The 23,186-nt window shown below is 41.1% G+C and overlaps 2 protein-coding genes across 9 annotated transcripts in view; one reads left to right on the top strand and one right to left on the bottom strand.

Moving 5' to 3' along the window:
• The window catches only part of USP16 (ubiquitin specific peptidase 16), a 31,205-nt gene extending 21,462 nt beyond the window's left edge, over window positions 1–9,743 (bottom strand). For 2 of the 6 annotated variants that reach the window (XM_082654290.1, XM_082654293.1), the window contains exons 1-3: window positions 6,513–6,621; window positions 2,840–2,941; window positions 1,006–1,184 (exon numbers count right to left, since the gene is read on the bottom strand). In XM_082654290.1, the coding sequence (XP_082510416.1) occupies window positions 1,006–1,184; window positions 2,840–2,900 (240 nt within the window). In that variant the 5' untranslated portion in view covers window positions 2,901–2,941; window positions 6,513–6,621. Of the gene's footprint in view, window positions 1–1,005; window positions 1,185–2,839; window positions 2,942–5,195; window positions 5,385–6,512; window positions 6,622–9,649 lie in introns of those variants that run through there. The other 4 variants (XM_082654291.1, XM_082654292.1, XM_082654295.1 and 1 more) reach the window with 4 other exon arrangements.
• A 207-nt stretch (window positions 9,744–9,950) lies between these two features.
• Window positions 9,951–21,179, top strand: RWDD2B (RWD domain containing 2B). Of its 3 annotated transcripts, XM_082654300.1 has the most exons (7): window positions 9,951–10,078; window positions 14,385–14,559; window positions 17,983–18,064; window positions 19,297–19,523; window positions 19,638–19,705; window positions 19,831–20,193; window positions 20,765–21,179. In XM_082654300.1, the coding sequence occupies exons 4-7, from the start codon at window positions 19,317–19,319 to the stop codon at window positions 21,009–21,011; spliced, it is 885 nt and encodes a 294-aa protein (XP_082510426.1). In that variant the 5' UTR covers window positions 9,951–10,078; window positions 14,385–14,559; window positions 17,983–18,064; window positions 19,297–19,316; the 3' UTR covers window positions 21,012–21,179. The 3 variants fall into 3 exon arrangements, with proteins under 3 accessions (XP_082510426.1, XP_082510425.1, XP_082510427.1); XM_082654299.1 differs by lacking the exon at window positions 17,983–18,064; XM_082654301.1 differs by lacking the exons at window positions 9,951–10,078; window positions 14,385–14,559; window positions 17,983–18,064 and adding an exon at window positions 16,736–16,804.
• The last annotated feature ends 2,007 nt before the right edge of the window (window positions 21,180–23,186 follow it).

Below are 23,186 nucleotides of genomic sequence, written 5' to 3'. Positions count from 1 at the left end.
CATGATTCCATTTATATAACATTTTTAAAATGACAAAATTTTAGAAACAGAGAACAGACTAGTGGTTGCGAGGGACTGGGGGGAGGGATGGCAGTGGAGAAGTGAGTATGATTTTAGAAACGCAACACGAGGTCCATGTAATGTTGGAACTATTCAATACCTTGACTGTGGTGGTGGATACACGAAACTACATAGGTGACAAACTGTACAGAACTTAATACACACATACTCACATGCACAACACACATATACCCACACAAACGAAGAGAAGTAAAACTGGGGAGACCTGATTAAGACTGATGGATTGCATCAATGTTAGTATCCTGGTTGTGATATTATACTATAGTTTTATAAAATGTTACCACTGCCCAGTAGTCCAGTTTCCTAACATATAAACTTACCACCACTAAGGCTGACTAAGAGGCTCTCCTGACCTCTAGTACCAAGGTAATACCTGTGAGCTGTTCTGCAACCCAGATACCACCCAACCCCAAGGTATTCATTCCCCCAGCAGCCAGAAATGTGGCCTGGTGACAGCTCACAGCTCAGTCCGTCGACCCCCAAGAATTATCCTCAGTGGAAGGAAGCCGCCTTGCCCAAGGTTAGTTCCCCTCCCCAAGGTCAGCCCATATCCAATGGCTGGTCTATGTACAAGTACAAAGGCCTGGCCTCTTGCCTCAATTCAGGACCTCTCTGAAGGCCAGAGTTCACTGTGGGATCAGCTGAGACCCCGTAGCACTGCCTCTTTGCTCTCCCTCTGCCTAAACTTGCTTCCCTCACTGTTTTCCTTGGGTGGTACCTGAGAACACCCCCCAATAAACCACCTACACACAAATCTCACTCTCAGAATCTGTTCCCCAGGGAACATGACCTATGCCAGCTAGCATTCTGGTCACCCATACTGTACTTTTAGGTAATATCTTCTAAAAGAAGTTCATACTTATATAAATTTGTAAGTTCATACTTAAATAATAAAATTCCATATCAATCAAAATCTAAGCATACCTGATGGCCACATTTAAGACACAGCCAAACTGAAGAATTTTCTTCCGTTTCTTCTTCAGATTTATCTTTTACTTTATTGTCTGTCTTACAATCTTGGCAAATGTTCCATTCCACATTCACTAAAGCCTTTTTCAAATTACCTTGTTCCAATCCTTTTCTAATGTGTCTGCACATAGGTTCTATTAAAACAAATAATAAAGGAGTACGTGAGGTAAAATATGTCTTTCTTCAGTTAATCTCAAAACTTACACTTGATTTGAACTTCAAAAATGAATTTATAAACAAATTTTTAGATAACCTGAAAAGTTAAATTTTTGTTTGATATTTGATTATAAGACGATTACGTAAGAAAGGGATGTTATACAAATTTTGAAGTCCTTGGTATAACTACCGCCACCCCAAATCACTTCAATTTATTTATCACATCTATTATTCTCTTTATTTTAAAAGGTTTGTAGAGAAAGTCCCTCATTCAGTCAACAATACAACTACTGCACACCTGGCACTGTGACAGATGCCACGGAACCTAAAAAGTGACCAACTCACAGCTCTTTCTTTAAGCAGCACACATTCTGGCAGGAGAAGCAAATAAATAAATAAATGTACAAGAATCTCTGAAACATGCTATAGCAGCACGAGAAGGTTGATGTCAACGAAAGTTTCACAGGGGAGGTAATGTCTGTATAATCTTGGAAGATATTTACAGTAACAAAAATTCATATTAATTAAGCACTTAACTATGAGTGTGACACTGTGCTACATTATCTCATTTAATCCACACAACCACCCCAGAAGGAAGCCTCTACTATCCCCAATGACTGATAAGAAACCTCAAAGTTAGTGCCCAAGGTCACATAACTACTTAACAGCTATGCCAGAATTTGGATTCAAGTCTTTCTTATTTCACGCTCATACTTTAAACTATGACCTCATGGAGTAAAGAACAATCTGAAAAGGCCACATCTCATGAACAAAGGGATGGCGGCGTAAAATGTAAAAGTGCATGCTGTCTCCTGAGAATGGCAGTCACGCATGTTTAAAAACGAGCAGCTGGACCTGAAACTGAAAACCCCCGCTGGGGCTAGATCACTAACAGGCTTCACAAGCCACTCTAAAGGGCTTCAGTTCTTTGAGGGCCCCTGGAGGTTTAGAAACTCATCAAGTGACACAATTAGCTTTATGTCCAATGAATGTGCACCAAGAGAATATAAATGCAAGTGAGATCATATGAAAAACTACTAAATCCCAGTAAGTCATCAAAAAAACACAGACTGGAAAAAGAAAATACTCTTTTTCAACTAGCAAATCAGGAAAAGATTTTTACAAATGATACTAACCTGTGTCAATAAAGGTTCAGAGAAATGGGCACTGTGTTACGCTGCAAGGGGGCCTGTAAATTAGTAAAACATTTCTGAAGGGCAATTTGGCAATAGATCCAAAAGAGCCTTGAACACGTTTACACCACTTAATTCAGCAATTCTAATTCTAGGATCTGTACCAAGAAGAAGATAACCAGATGTGCACAGTTTTAGCTACAAAAATGTTTACTATGACTCTATTCATAACACTGAAAAGTTAAAGATTTATCTACATTTGTAACAGTAGGGGATTACCTAAATAAATTATGAAATGTGCAACCATGGTCTTTTACATCAATGGAATAAACATCACGCCATTAAAAATGTTGTGCTATTAAATGACATGTCTATACAAAGATTAAGTTAAAATGCAAATTACAGAATAATGTACACTTTGATCCCATTTTTGCATATTAAAATAGATGTCCATTTAGGGATACAAACAGTACTTTAAAGATTTAGTTTGTGAAATATACCTAAAGATTCAGAAGAATCATCAATTGGAACAGTTTTTCCCTTTGTCCGTTTCTTTCCCATGTTGGCACTTTATGGATTACTTACTGACACAAAATAACAATCTAGAAAACAAGATAAAGTTAGCTTGACAAAAAAAAAGTATGTTTTACAGTTCTCTTGGAGACAGTAACATAACTAAACCACATAATTTTGTGTGTCTATTAAGTTACAAAAACCATTCACATGTATCATCCAGTTTTCAGTAAGAACCCTGAAGTAGGGTATTACCTCTGTTTTTCATAGCCTAGGAATCTGATTCTAAGTAAGGTTAAAAGGTTTTCAATAAATGTAAAGGTCAGGAGAGAACCTACACCTTCTTACACAGATCTTGAAAAGTCTCAGCCCCTTATATTATTAGGAATTCAACTTCTCACTAGATAAATGTGGAATGGTGGTGGCACTTTGAAACAAGATAATTTCTCGTCCTTCAAAGCCATCTTTCTTAGCTCCTGCAGGGAATGCAATTTGATTGATATTTCTCAAAGAAAATTAAAAATAATTCTGAAAACAATCTCCTAGAGGGAGTTAGAAAATTCACAAAATAATTCAAAGCCAAATATAAAAAGTGACACACGGTTCTGCATTTTTCCACACCAGGATTTCCTACGGATGTTAGCTGAAAATCGATTACATCTGCATTCTCAACCATTTACATTATATTCTTGACAAAATCAGTTTGGACTATTATGATAAATCTAGTTCATATCAAATCACCTCCTTAGTCAACAATTAAAAGTTAGAAAACATGAAAAATACTGAAAGTACATACATGTCTACCTAATAGCGGTTTTGAAAAGTATATTTTACATACATTAGAATAACTTAGTGTCAAAATCACTTAATTGACTAAAATAATTATTTTACCTGGGATGCTTATTAAAATTCTGATTGCATAAATGGAAAGTAGGACCTGGGACATACGTTTTTAAAACACTTGCCAATTAATTGATACTTAGCTGTCAGCGTGCTCTGGCTTAGAGTATTAGAAGTATTCCTCCTTTAGCTCTTAATGGGTTAGGGTAACTAAAGGTAATTCCAAAAGGTTTGTATGAAGAATGAGTGGCAAATTAAATAACTGTTAACCTTTTCAAAGATAATATAAAACGTAACAAAGTTTCATGTTTACAAAATAAATTAACTACTAACAAAAGAACACAACTATATGGGTATATATAAAATGAGCGTATATTTTATGTAATTTTCTCACCCCAAGATAATATTTAACATAATTTCTCTTATCTAGAATTGCAGATTTTAGGGGAAAAAAACAGCATCCAAGTTCTTGCCTCCAATCCAACTCCCTCTAATCTGTGCTGCATGCCAGTACCAGACATATCTTCCAATAATGCCATTTTCCTCATATCACCCTCTTTTTTTTTTTTTTTTGCGGGGTACGCGGGCCTCTCACTGTTGTGGCCTCTCCCCTTGCGGAGCACAGGCTCCGGACGCGCAGGCTCAGTGGCCATGGCTCACGGTCCTAACCTCTCCGCGGCATGTGGGATCTTCCCAGACCGGGGCAGGAACCTGTGTCCCTGTGTCCCATGCATCGGCAGGTGGACTCTCAACCACTTTGCCACCAGGGAAGCCCCATCATATCACCCTGTTGATTCAAAGTATTTAACAGTTTTTCAACCCACCCTCCTATGCTGTGCACTCATGGTCCCTTATAAATTGTTCCCACCGCTGTGGTAATCCTTACTCTCATTACTTCTCAACAAAGAACCACTAATGTTTGATCATATAGTGCTTCTGATCTTCAAAACCTTTTCATAAGTATTATCTCATTTGATTTTCACAAAACCCTTTAAATGGAGCATTTCGCTAAAGAAGGAAACTCAAGCAAAACGATGAAAGATCACAGGGTGGCAGAGATGGAACTAAAACGCCGATATTTTGGTTCCAACACAGAATCAAGCCAGTCTCTTCAGTATCCTTCACTCCAAAACACCCTGCCCCTACCTCTAAGCCTTTGATCTCCAGATAGTTCTCTCCATCTATCCAAATCTTCCCAATTTCTCCAAGATTTCCACTTCAATGGAGACTTAGGCAACCATTCTACTCTAAATGAACCACTCAACTCTACTTCCCCAGCTAGTGTGCACTATTCATCTTGTACCCTAATCAGATACATAAATGGGCTGCTTCTTAAATCTTTAACCTGGACATGTGTTATTTCCCTATCTGGAATCTAAAGTTCTAGAAGCAAGAAATGGTTTTCAGTGTTACTTCTGAATCGCCTATAGCATTTAGCATAGTGTTAGTACATAGTAGGTCAAGAAATACTTCTTGCATTGAAATAGAAAAAGATAATAGTACCTGAGGAATTAAGGATGATTATAAGGTGCAAAGGTAGGTACATAAGAATGAAGCACACAAGTTCCAGTGAAAAAGAGAAAGGTAAAGAATGAAGAAATCTGCAGTAATGAAGACAGCACTAGCAAATCTGGTTTGAGGTCTGCAGTAGCCCAGACTCCAAAGTAAAACTTGAAAGACGAACTGTAATTGCTGCAGGCAGAGGACAGTAAGGGGGTTGCTTCAATGATGGGGAAAAGCTCCAATAAATTATTTTTAATTTATTTTATTTATTTTTATTTTTTGGCTGTGTTGGGTATTCATTGCTGTGTGCGGGCTTTCTCTAGTTGTGGCGAGCAGGGACTACTTTCCGTGTGGTGCGTGGGCTGCTCATTGCAGTGGCTTCTCTTGTTGCGGAGCACGGGCTCTAGGCGCGCGGGCTTCAGTAGTTATGGCACGTGGGCTCAGTAGTTGTGGCTCGCGGGCTCTAGAGCGCGGGCTCTAGAGCGCAGGCTCAGTAGCTGTGGTGCACCGGCTTAGTTGCTCCGCGGCATGTGGGATCTTCCCGGACCAGGGCTCGAACCCACGTCCCCTGCATTGGCAGGCGGATTTTTAACCACTGCGCCACCAGGGAAGCCCCTCCAATAAATTTTTGACAACTATAAAGGGCATCTAATGAGTCGTGAGAAGAGAGTACTGTGAGTACCATCAGCTATAATACATCAATAAATCTATACAATTTTTCAGACGAGTCTTCAGATGAGCGTTACTTTTTGCAGGACTCCACACAAAATTTAAATCAGAGCTGGTTTTGCCGGCTCTCATATTATCCAGTTCCCTTCCCTCTCCGCCCTCCCAGTCTTCCCTCGGTTCCATTAAAAATGCAAACGTCTGGAAAACTTTGCAAGACTAGAACACAGCTTTCAAGTTTTGCGTACATTTATCCTACCCTGGGAGCACTGAATTGGTTAGGTGACAGATGCTGCCTATCCTACTAACCACCACACGGACGCGGCAGCCAACTCAGCCCCAACCCATAAGGTGCCCCTAGCCGCGCGGCGCTCGCCACACCTCCCTTTCCCTTCCAACTGCTCCGCACCCACTGGGGAACCTCGGGGTCCACCGGGTCGAGGAGGGCGCCAGCACCAACAACTCATTGGTCAGCTCCTGGAACGGACAGGACATGAGGCCAATAAGAACGCGGTACCGGGCCGAGGCCAGGGAACGTGCTTAAGGACGAGGGCCTTCAAGAGGAGAACGAAGTCGGGCAGGAAATTCGGACTCCCGGCGCGCAGGAAGTCGTGCGAGCGGTGACTGCGAGGCAGTGGGAGCAGAACTCACCCACGGCGACAGCGCCCATAACTGCATCCCTTAATGGGCCCTCGGTCTGGGCAGCCTGCTCCGTCTTCCTCCGGGTGACGAATTGAGAGCGACAGAGCGGAAGCCAGCGTGACCCCTAGAAAGCAACAACTTCCGTTACGCAGCATTATGGGAAGTGGCTTTGGCCCCAGGGTCCGGCGGCACTAACGACAGTTAATCAGCGCCTGCGCGGGGCTCACACCGGAAGTCTGAACGCGGCAGCCCCTGGAAGCTTGGCTGTCAATGAGTATTTCCCGCTCGCGTGTGACTCTGGGGTTACTGAAATACTTCTAAAGTATGGGTACCAGGTGGTGGTGGTCAGCCCTTTGGAGTCTCCTGGATAGATACCTTACTCAAACACATCGCATCTGAAGGCTGGCTAAGAGGGGACATTTAAAGTTCACGCTTTTTTCCCTAATTCTGTCCAGTCGACTTCTAAAGTTGAATATGTAAATAGTCTTGAACTAACCTTGCCGACACAGGGTAAAATTTACAAATATTTACTGTTTACTCGTTAGAAATAGGTAAGTGCCAAGCCCTCTGTAAAGTGAAATAAACATAGGCCTCATCGCCCTGGACTATAGTCTTATGCAGAAGACACAATAATTGCTAGGAAAAAAAGATGCAGGTGGCAATAGAAAAGCAGGCAAGGGATATAAACAGGTAATTCACAATAAAAGAGCATGATATTAAGAAATATTCATCCTTATTAGTAATCTGATAAAACTAGGTTAAAGTGGCATCCTAGGTACTTCCCTGGTGGCGCAGTGGCTAAGTATCCGCCTGCCAATACAGGGGACACGGGTTCGATCCCTGGTCTGGGAGGATCCCACATGCCGCGGAGCAACTAAGCCCATGAGCCACAACTACTAAGCCTGCGCTCTAAAACCTGTGAACCACAACTACTGAAGCCCGCGTACCTAGAGCCCGGGCTCCACAACAAGAGAAGCCACCGCAATGAGAAGCCCAAGCACTGAAACGAAAAGTAGCCCCTGCTCGTTGCAACTAGAGAAAGCCTGTGCGCAGCAAGAAGACCCAACACAGCCAAAATAAATAAGTAAATAAATAAATAAAAAGAAAGTGGCATCCTAATCTGTCCAATGGGCCAGAGTAACGGTGGTTAAATTTGGGGGGAAACTGGCTCTCCTGCTCTTTACTGCTATAAGTTTTCTTCATTCAGCACATAGGCTTTTTTTTTTTTTTTCTATCCTAAAACAGGCTTAGGGCCATTGTACCACCTGCTTCCTCTTCCTAGAATGCTGTTCCCTTTTGATCTTATTCTAATTTTGTTCACACTTTAAAAGTCACTTCCTCACAAAGAAATTGGCTGCACAATCTAGGAAACATAGCTACCCGATCACTCACATCACCTTATTTTACTTCTCTACCCAGCAATTATCACTATCTGGTATTTTTCTTTCATAGTTACCTACATTACCTCCTCCCCCAGCCTATCCCTTTGCCTCCATAGATACACAGAAACAAGGAGATATAAGCTCTTTGAGAAATGGGACATCTTTGTCTTGTTCATAGCTGTATCTCTAATACCTGGAAGTGTTTGGAACACGGTGCTTAATAAATACTGAAGAAATATAGTCATGAGAAATGCTTGTACAAGAATGTTCATAGCAGCCTTATTCATAATAGTTTAAAAACTGCAAACAGCCCACATTTCCATCAAAAGAGGAATGGAAGAACTGGTATAGTCACAGTGGACTACAGCAGTCACTGTGGTATAGTCACAGTGGAATACAACTAAGCAAAAAAAAGAAATTACTGATACACACAAAAACATGGATGAATCTTTATACTGAAAGAAGCCTTACACAAATGTACCTACTGTATAATTCCATCCATATGAAGTTTTGGAACAGACAAAACTAATTGTGGTGGGAGAAAAAATCAGAGTAGTGGTTGCCTCTTGGGTTGGGTGGGGACTGACTGGGAAGGAGCATTTAGGAACTTTCTGGGGTGCTGGTAATGTTCTATATCTCAATAGGATTTGAGTTACAAAGGTGTCTGAGTTTGTCAAAACTCAGCAAATATACATTTAAGATGTTCATTTCATTTTTACTTCAAAAGAAAAAACTGATAGGGATAGAGTAGGATAATCAAATAGCTCAGAAATCCCATTAGGGGATTGCAGATAAAGAGGGAACTTTAGGGGGCTTTGGGAGACCACAGTAAGTTAATGATCACTCAAGAATGCAGGTTTGCCTAACCACAAAACCATACAACAGAAGTATGAGGCATGCCTCAAAACAATAAAACAATGGTAGCATGAGACTCACATCCTGCCCAGTGAGCTCAGTAAGTTAATGACTCCTAGGACATGCTCTCTGCACACATAAAAAACAATAATTTATGGAAAGGTGACACTTCAAAGTGAAAGACCCTCATTGTACTGAGACCTAAAATAATTTTCCATAGTGCCATAACAGTCCCGGCTTGACCATGTAGGGACAAGAAAAACTCCCCTGCCCAACCTGGAGGAGGAGCTGATGATGGAAACATGACATCTACTCAAGAATGAGGAAGAAGGTGGTCTTTTTCCCCTCCCCACTTTTCCTTTGATTATAAAAATGTAACCCACGAAGTACTCGGGGCAGCACAACGCTCGCCTGCCCGCCTGTAAGCCTCACAAGCGTCCTATTCTAATAAGTCACTTCTTATCCATCACTTTGCCTCTGGCTGAATTCTTTCTGCCCTGAGACATAAAGGAGCAGAGCTCCTGGGAGCGCCCCCCGCCAAAAAAAAGAAAACGCCACCTAGCAGTTTCAGTAGTACCTGACATCAATGGATATCAGTTTACAAACCTCATTTATGAGATTTCTACAATGAATATGTAACATAAAGGAAAAAGTGCATTGTGTATATTTAGTTCGTGAAGAAAAACATTTTTAATTACTCTCGTGTTGGAGTCGCGTTCAAACTGTCCTTTTATTAGCCGGGACAAGTTTCTGTGCATGCACAGGGTCCTTCCTAAGGTCGCCAAGGCCAGCATCCACGCTCAACTGTTCCTATTGCCTTGCTACTCAGCGTCCTTCAGGGCCCAAGAGGATCGTTACTGCTCGGGAAGACCTTAGGAATGCAGAAAGTGGGACCCCACCACTACCTACCGAATCCCGAGCTGCATTATATACCAAGATCCCCGAAAGATTCCGCTGCAAGTTCAAATTTGAAGAGCGTTATTTTAAAGGACCATTTCCTGACTCAGGAAACTTGCCGGCTATGCTTCTCACTGACAGTGGCAGCAGCTGGGAAACGCCAATCCGGGAGAACAAAAACTCCGCGACCGAGAAGAAGGAGGCTGGGCCCAGGAATCCCACTGGTCTCTGCTCGGGCTTCCGGGAAGAGCGGGCCTACAAGTGCGCATGCGCCAGCCCCGGAGGAGTCGGTCTCGCTCTCCCAGGCTGCCGGGCCAGAGCGGTTCGTAGACTTCCGGTTGCGTAGCCCTAGAATTTTGAGGCTCCCTCCGCATGCGAATTGAGCTGTCCGTACAGCCAGGACACTCGGGGTTACAGCACCGAGGGGGTCCATGGCTCGAGGTGAGTCCCTGTCCACTGGTGCTCAGCGGGATTGGAAGGGTCCCTCGCCGCAGCGGCCCCTTCCACGTCCCGGGAAGTTGGCTACCTGGTGGCACCCCCTTCCCACGACCTTCTCACCGCTCATTGGTTAGAGCTAGCTTCGGGGTTTCATGGCCCCGCCCACCCTCCCAGCACCACCCCGCTACCCTCGCCCTTCCCCTCACCCCCACCCCCGGCCTGGTCAGTCGTTAGGGGCGAGGGTGCCTGCGTATCTGGCTTCGGTAGTGGCCCTGGCAACTTTCTGAGACGGTTAGGACTCGGGCAGCGAGACGCGCTCCTCCCTTAAAAAAAAAAAAAAAAAAAAAACAAAAAACTTGGTGGGGGGGTGAAAAGGATTCCGCTCAGGAAACTCAAGGTTCATTCTGCGTTCTTACAACATTCATTAAAATCTCGAGTCAGAAACTTCTCATAAGGGTGTTTCTGGGACTGAAATCTCATCTACGAAAATAATTTGACAAATCACTTATTGTGACATCACTCGCGTAGTTGTCCACCCGTAGGTCTATTAGTCCCAAACTTTACTGGTTCCATTTCATCTTCCAGACCTCTAAACTCAATGAGGCCTCCTCCCAAATTCACTCACTCCCTGACTGAGTAAACAAACGTGCCTTTAAATAAATGTCGATTACTCCCCAAATTATATCTTCAGCCGGATCTCATAATTGTACATCTAACTGCCTGCTGGACATCTCTGCTTGTAGGTGTCCTGATCGGCACTTCATTACCTAGTATGTCTAAAACCAAACTTCAGATTTCCATCATCTTCCCCATCTAAGTAAATGGCAGATCCATTCTTCCAGTTTCTTAAAGCCTTCGAGTTATTCTTACATATCACATATAATTCATCAATAATCCTATTGGTTCTATAGGAAATCTATGTCCAGAACATGAACAGTTGCTTACCACCTCCATCGCCATACCTTAATCCAAGCCACTATCCCCTCTCCTCCTATCATTGTAGTGCCTACCTGGTCACCCTGCTTCCATCGTTGTTCCCCTACCCTCTTCCCAGCAGTGAGTGCGGGCCTCTTCATAAGTAAGTCAGACCCCTCCAGTGGCCTTCCATATCAGTCAGGATAAAATCCCAAATCCTAGCCATCCCTATGAGTTCCAACATGAACTGCCCCATATTTCCTTTCTAACCTTGTGTCCTTATAAAACCCTGCCCCTGGCTCATTCGGCCCCAGCCGCCTGGTGTAGCACCATCCTCTTTCATGGACTTTGGACATGCTGTTCCTTTTGCCTGGAAAACTTTTTGCCCAGTTAAACACATGGCTTTCTTCTTCAGTGCCTTCAGGTCTCTTCCCTGCAGTCACCTTAGCAGAGAGGCTGTCCCTGACCACCCCGTGTAAAATTCAACCACCCACCCTGCAACTTGAGCCTTATCTTCTTTATCTTCTTCATAACCGTTATTCACTGGACATACATATATGTGTGGGTTTTGTTGTCATGGTCTTCTCCCACTAGATTAAATCTCTGAGAGCGGAGTTTTTTTTGTTACGTTTATCCATTGTTATAGTCTTAGTGCTTGACACACAATAGGTGCTCAGGAAACATTTGTTGGGCTTCCCTGGTGGCGCAGTGGTTGAGAATCTGCCTGCTAATGCAGGGGACATGGGTTCGAGCCCTGGTCTGGGAGGATCCCACATGCCGCGGAGCAACTGGGCCCGTGAGCCATGGCCACTGAGCCTGCGCGTCTGGAGCCTGTGCTCCACAACGGGAGAGGCCACAACAGTGAGAGGCCCGTGTACCACACACACACACACGCACACACACACACACACACAAAAATATATGTATACAAAGTCTCTAGAGAGTAAAGCAAACATTATATTTAATGGAGGGAGGCATGTGCAGTTCTAACTGTGTAGAGAAGAGCAAATATCATTAGGTCTGGAAAAAATGTTTGGGGGTCAGATAGGTTGGGATACTATGCATACTAAACCCTCTTGTTAGAAATTCATGGTGCATATTGGCATCTAACAATAAAGACTCTGAGAAATCACACACAAAAAGTGTGCCATATAATTTATTGTCCTAGACTTCTCTGGTGATCCAGTGGTTAACACTCCATGCTTCCAATGCAGGAGGCACGGATTCAGTCCCTGGCTGGGGAAGTTCCACATGCAGCGAGGTGTGGCCAAAAAAAAAAAAAGAGTTTATTGTACAAATGGGGTCACTTTTGTCTAGGATAAATACTAAACCAGTCAGGACAAGAAGATGACCCATGGTCACCCTAGAGAAACCTATTGAGCTTTGTGTCATTTAGCATTTCAAGAACTTATTTAAGAACACAATGCTTTATGTATTTTTTTTCCCCAGCATGGCATTGACACCCTGGTAAGGCATTTTAAGGACATGAGTTGAAAACCACTGGGATTGGGAATGATTAGGTGGTGTTGGCATTGGTTTATACTCTGATCTGTGGAGACTGCCTATAGTATACAAGGCATTATTTTCATATTTTCCTGATTCGTGTCCAGTTAATCCTAATGAAGTCAACACCCCACCACATTAATCATTCCCATAATCTTTGGTGTTTTTGACAGGACCCACTGCAGCTACTGACCTGACACCTCTGAGTAGTTTGCATTTCTTTTTAAGTGGAAGAACTTTTTTTGCTCTTTAAAAGTACCATAGAGTGAACTAGCTAAATTGTTGGCCAAATACCATTTTCTGATGTTAAAGAAATGACCCAACTATATTGGATGAAATAAAGAAGACTTGAATAAATAGACGTGTTCTTAGAGAGCTTATAATGGATCATGCAAGACACCCTTTGGGAAGTGGATCCGCTCTCAATACGCTGGCATTTTGTGATACTGTGTCTTTGAAACTAACAGCCAGATGGTGAACTGGGATAAATTCACTCTGTTACTGACCAGGGTTCTTGGCTTCCTTAATCAATAGAAATTGATAAGAGGCCAGACAAGAAATTCAGGCAGGGCTTTATTGGAACCCCTGCTGCAGCAGGAGGGAGTGAAAACAAGTAACAAGTTCCCTTGCTCACTCCGGGGGCAGGGGAGCTGTTTCCTTATATGGGGTGAGGATAGGGGTGGGTCCAGGGGTCGGGGTGGTCTGCCTATCCCCTTGGTGGTGCTGTGTGGCTTTTTGGTCTTTTTGTATGTTGTTCATAATTTGCCCCAGTTGCGCCTGCATGTAGTCAAATTTTTAGTCCCTTATAGTTTCTTTGTATTTTTTTGCTCGAGGAGACATTTGTCCGCCTGCAGGCACTGCAGCAAAAGGTCCCAGGTCCCAGCCTGTCTCAACTCTATTGGGTAGCTGTCAGGGTTGTTAGCCAGTATGCCTTTCCCCCCATCCGCCGGGAACCTAACACACCTCCACCCCATTCTCCCAGACCACAACACTGTTGCCCAATCACCGATTATGTGACCTTTTCCCTAATAGATAGTTGGCGCCCTCTTGCTTGTTTCAGTATACTTCTATCAGACACTGCATACAATCAGTATGATGACAATGTGGAGTGTGAATTGATGGTTGATGGAGAGATTAGAGGCGGAGGCCAGGTAAGAGGAGTCATGGTTCTGGAAGGAAATAGATGCACACTCAACTTTGAAACTGAATAGGCTGTTTCATAAAGGGGCTATTTACAGAGGTGTGGCCACGTTTAAAGGAACCATGACTATCCCTTGGCTGAAAGTTCTGCTGGAGCTAAAGAAGAAGGGCTGCCTGCAGAAGCTTGGTCATAGAGGGTCACAGCCATTGTCAGAATACCACCAAAGCAAGGAAGGAGTAGTGAGGAAATACCCTAGCCTCTTTCTCCTCCCATCCTCCCACTTCCTGCCGGAGCATTGGCTGAACCCAACCACAAGGAAGGCAGAAGACTTGGGTGCTATAGGCTATAGAGGTCAGCTGTCCAGAGTCCAGGGCAGGGAAAAGAAGGGCCAAGAATGGATTTAGAGGATAATCAGAAAGTAATCAGCCCAAGAAGAAATATTCCAAACGATGTGTCCCTGAATTAGACCTTGGTAGTTGAGCTTGTGAAGAAGGGACAGGTTCCGGCCTATGCTGTTTTTCTTGTGCTTTCCTGCCTTGCACACCTGTTCTCTCTCCCCACTATGCCTCCTCCTCCCTTGTCTAAGTCTTACCCTTCCTTCAAGGCTCAACCCATATCTTGCTGCCTTCCTCAAATCTTTCCTGATGACCTATTTCATTGATTATGCTCTTATCTTAATCCTCGTGATAATACCTATACTGGTCATTAAGCACTTGGCCTTTTTACCTTCATTGTTCTATATTTTATTAGATATAAGTCCTGATCTTTGAACTAAATAGAAAGTTCCAAGAAGGAGTGAAGGATGAAGCTCTACATATAGTAGCTGCTTGATAAACCTTTACCAAAGATTAAAAGGAATTCCATGAAGACACCAGTAGCTGAAATAATGGTGTTTGATTTCACGGAGTAAATTCTCATTGAGAAGGTAAGCCATGTTTTCCTGTGCAACAGTGGGATTGAGCTCTTCTTTTCCATTCGGAAGAGTAACCCTTATTTTTTTTCTGGTGAATTTAGAAGTACTACATGCTAATCATAAAACGTCAAACAATATAGAAGCACACAAATTAAAAAGTGAAAATCCTTATCTTCTTCCCTCTACCCACATTTAGCCAACTGTTAATAGTTTGGTGAATTCTCTTTGTGATTTTTTTTCAAGTATGTGTGATGGTATAAGAATGAATAGTAATATCATTATTTATTGATTAAGATTATTTATATTGCTCTACAATCTACTATTTTAGGTAACCATATAAAATGAACATCAGTGTTAATATCCATTTTTAATATTATCTCATAATATTCTACTGTTTGAATATACAGGCATACCTCATTTTATTGCACTTTGCAGATACTGTGATTTTTACAAATTGAAGGTTTGTGGCAACCGTTGAGCACATCTATTGGTGCCATTTTTCCAACAGCATTTGCTCACTTTGTGTCTCTCTGTCATCTTTAGATTGGTATCCAGAAATCCAAGGGTACCAACCAGAAAAAAAAAAAAAGAAAAATTTAAGCCCTAACAAAAACCTGCTGTATCTAATAAGGTATCAAGAAAAGTACAGTCTAGCAAGACAGAAAACATTTAAATAATAAATACTGTATACCAGGCAAATCCCACAAAAACACTGTGGCCTCTCCCCTACTAACACCAGCAAAGGGAGCCTAGATTCCATCTTCACTGAGCTGTAATAAGCACCTAATGCCCACCCCTTGTCAGAAAGGTGCCAAAAATGTCTGAGTTGGGACCCAGGACTTTCCTCCCTGCTAGGCAGTAACAAGGACTGCACTACAGTGTCAGTGTCAGCCCCATGTCAGGTCCATGTCAGACCACATGAAGAGTTTGTATGTCTGCGTGATGCAGCAATAACAAGGGACCCTCTTTTATCCCCTTCTGGGGTGTTGTCAGAGAGGTCTAGTGGAAAGTCAGAGCTCTCAACACCACCTACCATTAACAAAGCCACCCCTAACCCTGATGTTAGTGGAGGCCACCTGGGGAGCAATAATGAGGCACTCCTATCACTCCCAACCAGGGAGGTATCCTTAGAGGTCTACAGTGGCACTAGAACTCCCATCCTCACCCAGCAGTAATGAAGAACTCTCTCCACTCCCTGCTTACCTTAGATGTCAATAAAAGCTGAGTAGGGAACCTGGATTTCTATCACACTTGGTAGTAATGAAGCAGCACCCACCTCTTCCCCTCCTGAAGCAGTATCAGATAAAGCATGCTAAATTGGAAGATTTAAATAATATCCAGAGTCTCTTAATACCCCATATGTCCAAGTTTCAATCAAAATCGCTCATCATACCAAGGACAATGACAATCTCAAACTAAATGAAAAAAGAAAATCAATAGATGCCAATACTAGAATGACAGAGATGGGAGAATTATCTGACAAAGATTTTAAAACCCCTATCATAAAAATTTTCAACAGGCAATTACAAACACACTTGAAGCAAATGAAAAAAATAGAGTCTCAGTAGAGAAACAGAAGACAGAAAGAAGAACTAAAAAGAAATGTTAGAAATGAAAAATATAACAACCAAAATTAAAAACACAGTAGATAGAATCAACACCAGAAGGAAAGGAGCAAAGGAAAGAATCAGCAAACTGGAAGTTACAACAAAAATTACCCAATCTGAATAACAGAGAGAAAATAGACCAAAAATAAATAGAGTTTTAGGGACATGTGAGACTATAACAAAAGATCTGACATTCATGTCATCCGAGAAGGAGAGGAGAAAGAGGACTGAACTGAAAATGTACTTGAAGAAATAATGGCTGAAAATTCCCCAAATTTGTCAAAAGGTATAAACAGATTCAAGAGACCAGATTAATGTCAAGCAAGATGAACCCAAAGAAATCCACATTAAGACACATCATAGTCAAAGTTCCGAAAACTAAAAGAAAGATATCTTGAAAGCAGCAAGAGCAAAATGAACCTTAGCTATAAGGGTAAACAATTCAAATAACAGAGCATTTTTCATCAGAAACTATGGAGACCAGAAGGAAGAGGCATAATACTGTTCAAATGCTGAAAGTAAAGAACTATCATCCCAGAATACTTATATCCAGTGAAAATATGCTTCAGGAATGAAGGAGAAATCAAGACATTCTATGATAAAGGAAAACTAAGAGAATTTGTAAGACTTACCCTAAAAGAATGGCTAAAGTAAGTTTTCTAAACAGAAAAGAAACAATAAAGGAATTATGGAGGAAATATCATGACTGAGCAAAAATATAAATGAATAAAATGGATTTTCCTTGAGTTTTCTACATCATATTTGATGGCTGAATCAAAAATTATTACACTGTTGTTCTAAATATATGTAGAAGAAAAATTTAAGATCACTATATTATTATTTTTTTAACATCTTTATTGGGGTATAATTGCTTTACAATGGTGTGTTAGTTTCTGCTTTATAACAAAGTGAATCAGTCATACATATACATATGTTCCCATATCTCCCTCTTGCGTCTCCCTCCCTCCCTAAGATCACTATATTATTAACGGAGGAAGGTAAAAGTAAAAGTGACATAAGTTTTCTGTATGTTACTGACACTGGTAAAATATGATACCAGTAGACTGTTATAATTTGTATATACATATGTGTGTAATTATATATATATAATATTATATATATATAATTTAGAGTAACCACTAAAAAAGCTATAAAAAGAAATACATGCAAAAACATTATAGATTAACCAAAATGGAATTGCAAAATATTTTCAAAAAGGCAGGAAAAAACCCCCAAAGAAATAGAAAACAAAATGGTTGACTTAAGACATAACATATTAATATTGCATTAAATGTAAATGTCTAAATACTATAATTAAAATATAGAGATTGCCACACACATACACACAGAGTTATCTCATCCAAAATGTCAATAGTGCCAATATTAAGAGATGCTGAACTGAGTCTAATTAAAGTCTAGACCCTAGACTTTCAACAAATTCATGTTTTCTACTGCATACACACTGCTGCTTTCCAAGGTAGCTGGTGTTGACAGTACTGAGCCTTTCTGAAGTTCTGCAGCTCCCTTCCCCACCTGACCAAGTTAACAGAGGGAAGAAAGCTGAAATCTGTCAGTTATAATTCATTCACCCCTTTCCATCTTCCAGAATTTTGTTGACAGCTTTTATCTATTATTTCCTCTCCCTTTGTCTTTAAGAATCTGTTCCTTTACTCTAGTTTAAATGGGGGAAAAATAGAGAAAGAGAAATAAATACCTGTGCTCAGCCTTCGTGTTTTATTAGAAAGCCCCACAATTTTTCTTGCAAATGAAATTAAAATCAATTTATCAAATTCTAAAAAATTTTTTTAAATCATATTTTAATTAGCAGATTGGTAACCTTTATAACCTTGGAGTGGGGAAGACTTTTCTAACAAAGATTCAAAGTCCAGAATCTGTAAAAGAAAAGGCTGGTGAGTTTGCATCCTTAAAAATAAAAACTCATGAATGGCACACACAGACACAAAACACCATAAAAAGACTATGTATTAAGAATTTTTTTAAAGGAGGGGACTGTGTAAAAATTTTAAACTTCCATGTAGCAACTTTCTGGAAGGCAACTTGGCAATATCTACCAAAATTTTTAAATGCTGTTATCAACCAGCCACCTGTACAAACTGATTCTTGAATATACAGTATTCACAGTTCAACATGCAATATATATAAACTACCATTATAGAAGTATTCATAATAGAAAAAATCTGGAAGCAACCCAAGTGCCCATCAGTAGATAACAAACACAATAAATTATGACATATCTACATGATTCAGTATGACAGTCAACCACTAGAAAGAATGAGATAAAACAATATGTGCTGACAGTGAATAGATCTGCAAAATATATTTGGGGGGAAGAGGGATAGGAAGTAAGGAAAAAAGATGTGCATATATGATCCCCGTAGATACATTTTAATTATATATTTAATTTATTTACACATACCAACATGTGTTTTCCATATATGTATAATGCCTAAAATGTTTTCTGTTTCTGAAACACCTAAAACTCTGCCTTGGATCGGGGACTTGGACAGATAGGGGAAGCAGTCACCAGCAGCAAACTGTATCTTCATTTTATAACCTTTCTCTGCCATTTGAATTTTATAATCTTGTACTTCTTTTTTTAATGTTAACATGGGTTACTTGAGCTGTGGGATAATTAGCCTTTATTCTCCCTTTTTCACATTCTTCTACTTTTTAAAAAACTAACTAATATTAAGAAGGAAAAATTAACCGTCCACATAACTAACTCTCTTCCTTATTCTTTTCATTCTAATTTTCCAAGGTAACCAGTCAGAGCCTCTGTCCTTGTTATATCATTGATATGGTGTTTGACTACATAATTAGTTTATTTCAATGTAATTGCTCATTGTGGCAGCTCAAGATGCCACATCAACTATCTAGAAACAGAGGAATTTGGTGCCTGCTTATTATTAGAGTTTTATGGCTCTCATTGGATTGTCCTGTTCTTTGGGTCCTTAGCATATTACATCTGAAAGTAGAATAGCCAGAAGGTATTCTGATTAACTTTCATATTTTATGAAGAAATCAAATTTTCAATAAGTTTCCATATTCAGTAAGTACCCATATTGAGTTCTCCCAAGATTGTATAATACTTGTAAATGTCTCTATTATCCTATCTTCCTAGAACCCTACAGATATCCAAAAATGATTGAGATTGAACAGGCAGAGGCCCAGCTCTCTGAGTTAGACCTGCTAGCCAGTATGTTCCCCGGTGTGAATGAGCTCATAGTGAATGACCAGCTGGCTTTAGCAGAACTAAAAGATTGTATTGAAAAGAGGACAATGGAAGGACGATCTTCAAAAGTTTACTTTACTATCACTATGAACCTGGACATATCTGAGGAAGCAGTGGTAATTCAGTTTTACTTTTGGAAGCATGTTTCATGTTTACTTTTGAAACATGTCTCAACTTAAAACAGCCCTTACGGCATTTTTTTTTCTCTCTCTTTTTTTGTTTTTTATCAGGTGATGTTTTCTCTGGCCTGTGTTCTTCCCTTTAAATACCCTGCAGTTCTGCCTGAAATTACTGTCAGGTATGTTACAGAAACTGGCCAATTCTAGAGGTCAAAACTAATCTGAGAATAAAAGCAATTCTCAAGTTTGTTTTCTGTTCCAAGAAAATTGATTTAATTTTTTAATCCCATATCTTTTCCATCAGATCAGTATTATTAAGTAGATCCCAGCAGGCACAGCTGAATACAGATCTGACCACATACCTACAAAAGAATTGTCTTGGAGATGTCTGTATATTGAATGCCACAGAGTGGGTTAGAGAACACGCTTCTGACTATGTCAGCAAAGACAACACACCTTCCCCTGTTCCAGGAAGTACAGTCCAGCCAGTTGACCTCATTCTCACAAGACTCTGGATCTACAGCCATCACATCTACAACAAATGCAAAAGAAAGAACATTCTAGAGTGGGCAAAGGAGCTTTCCCTATCTGGGTTTAGCATGCCTGGGAAACCTGGTATTGTTTGTGTGGAAGGCCCACAAAGTGCCTGTGAAGAATTCTGGTCAAGGTTGGCTTTCACAACTTTTGTATGCCTTGTCAATAATTTTAGTACTAAGCACGATACTAGAGATGTGGAAATCAGTATGTATGGGGACTCAGTCTAAAACAGCACTCACATATGATCAGCATCACTCCCTTCACCTGATACAGGGCGCAAAGAAGATGCTCTGTAGATAGATGTTAAATCGAGCCCCTGCCCAAGATGGTGTCTACTGTTCTCTCCATGTCTATGGATCTGATTCTCCCCTCATCTTAGTGATGCTGTAAATTGTGAACCCTGTGAAACAAGGGGGTTTCTAATCTTCTCATTTCTGAGAAGTCCCTTTGGGAGGTCGAGATTCAGCAATTTCCACATTTCTAAAATGCTAATACAAGGCAGTGATAATGGCAATAAGTGAGTTTGGGGGTGGGATTATAACCAGAATCATATTTGATTAAAATAAAATCCATGTGAGATAAAAGTAGATTTCTTTACTTCTAGGAAAAGGCACTGAGAAATCTGTTTCATAACTTCTATTTTCAGTGCCTTAGAATACACAACACATTTTCAAAATTTCTACTCTGAAAATTTCTTTCAGACTCAGAAAATTAAACTGGAAGAGAATTTTAATTCGCCATCGAGAAGACATTGCTTTTGATGGTACAAATGAGGAAATGGAAAGACAAAGAAAATTTTCAGTTTTTGAAGAAAAAGTATTCAGTGTTAATGGAGCCAGAGGAAACCACATGGACTTTGGTCAACTGTATCAGTTTTTAAATGCCAAAGGATGTGGGGATGTTTTCCAGATGCTCTTTGGTGTGGAAGGACAAGGAGCAGAAGAGTAGTTGAAAGTGTTTTGCTACTGTTGGTCTTTTGACTTTCTCCCCGACTCTTTCTTGAAAGATTAAGTAATTTCCCTTTAGTCCCATTCTAAAATGTTAAGGGGGAGAAAAAGAGGAAAAGTAGTATAGCTGAAATGCATCTGTTAAAAATATTCATGATTGAATGCGGAACTGAGTTTGGTTTTTTTTGTTTGTTTGTTTGTTTTGCGGTACGCGGGCTTCTCACTGTTGTGGCCTCTCCTGTTGCGGAGCACAGGCTCCGGACGCGCAGGCTCAGCGGCCATGGCTCACGGGCCCAGCCGCTCCGCGCCATGTGGGATCTTCCTGGACCAGGGCACGAACCCGTGTCCCCTGCATTGGCAGGCGGACTCTCAACCACTGCACCACCAGGGAAGCCCAGAACTGAGTTTTAAATTATAATCTTAAAATTGTTTATAGACATGTCTTGACATATAAACTACCTATTTTGAAAGAGAAGTTAATTATATTTGAGGACGATAGAGTTGGTGTTAACTTGCCACTTATTCCCAATCCCCTTCCCCTTTATCTGCCTCCACTAAGAACCTGGGAAAGCTTAATGCTCACTCTCTCCAGGCTCTCTTGCAGCTGGTGGGGGGGCCAGGGAACCTTTGGGAAAACTTTTGCTTCCCTGATTAAAATGATAGATGCAGCTAGGGCACCTCTTCCCTCTCCTTCTGTCCGAAATACCAGAGTGATGGCTGGAGCTGCAGTAGTCCTTTCAACCACGAGGGAAGGAAGGGCCAAAAGAGCCACAGAGATGCCAGTCCTCAAGCTGTTAAACTACTGATCGGACACTAGCCGCTGCCTATCTCTAGACAGCTTATTATGAAATAAAACCAGTTTATTTATATTTCTGTGTCTGTTACTAGCAGTTAAAAGCGAGTTTGCCAAATAGATTTTTTTCAAAGCATTAGTTTTGCATCTGCCCCAGGCACTTGATACAAAGATTAGTGAAATTTTTCTTAAACGGAGTTTTCAGTTCATCTCTATTTTTGTATACTCATGCTCTGCCTCTGCTCCTTGGCTCACCTCACAGAAGGCTTTGAAGCACGAGCAGAGCTCAGACTTTTTAATAGGCCTCAACTATTCATCAAACTGGTAATTTAAAGCATTCGTTTTTGGAAAATTGGATTTTGACAAATTTTTCTCTCTGGAAGTGGCTTTCTGTAAATTTATTTTCAGCAAATTGACTTAGAGTCAAATAAACACACTATCTGGATTTTTTTTTTTTTTTTTTTTGGCGGTACACGGGCCTCTCACTGCTGTGGCCTCTCCCGTTGCAGAGCACAGGCTCCGGACGCGCAGGCTCAGCGGCCATGGCTCACAGGCCCAGCCGCTCCGCGGCATGTGGGATCTTCCTGGACCGGGGCACGAACCCGTGTCCCCTGCATCGGCAGGCGGACTCTCAACCACTGCGCCACCAGGGAAGCCCCACTATCTGGATTTTGAGGCCCTCCATAAATCAGTTTCCAAAGTGTTTATTAAATATTTACTAATTGCTAGCACTCAGCTTGGTACTGTGTGTTGGGTATTCCTTGAAAAGTCAGACTTGGATAGAGGAGTGGGCATGGGGGACATAATGCATTGTTTATCTTAGTAAAAAGTTGGAGGCAATGTACCGTGCCCATCACTAAGTGAATTAGTAAATACATTATGCTACATACTATCCAAGTAAAAATCAAAAGTAATAAAGTGGAACTAACAAGGCAATGTGGATAGATCTTAAATATAAACACAAATAAGAATCCGAGTGGTATTCATAGCACAGTGCCTATATTGGCTGCATATCTCACGGTGCCTCCTCAGATTCCCTCCATGCTGCCCACCTCCCCAGTGCCCTGTCAGTTGGCCTGGAAATACTAGTCCTTCCTCTGCTGCCACCACACAGCCAGCTGGACCAGCTGGATGTTTAGTTTCTGACTCCCTCCAGCCACTTCCAGATTTGGGTGAAATACCCCACAGCGCGTGAGACTGACATCCCTAGAGGCCACCAAAGGGGCCAAATGATGCACATGTTACTTTCAGTAGGACTAAATTGCTATAATTTTTTTAGTCTTTATACATTATTTTAATTAAAAACACATTGTTATGTGTAAATATATAGATCTCAAGTATAATATAAAAACATAGACTACAATAATGTAGCATTATAAGTTT

The sequence above is a fragment of the Grampus griseus genome, assembly GCF_964374135.1.
Source record: "Grampus griseus genome assembly, chromosome: 5".
NCBI lineage: Eukaryota > Metazoa > Chordata > Mammalia > Artiodactyla > Delphinidae > Grampus > Grampus griseus.
The sequence above is the reverse complement of the archived record's forward strand: the minus strand, read 5'-3'. Positions and strand labels throughout refer to the sequence as shown.

Bases quoted from the DNA above. Each gene is read 5' to 3' on its own strand.
- RWDD2B (XM_082654299.1), top strand. From the start codon at position 19,317: ATGATTGAGATTGAACAGGCAGAGGCCCAGCTCTCTGAGTTAGACCTG. The intron at 19,524-19,637 runs GTAATTCAGTTT...GTTTTTTATCAG, and splicing joins ACATATCTGAGGAAGCAGTG to GTGATGTTTTCTCTGGCCTG. The intron at 20,194-20,764 runs GTTGGCTTTCAC...AATTTCTTTCAG, and splicing joins TGTGAAGAATTCTGGTCAAG to ACTCAGAAAATTAAACTGGA.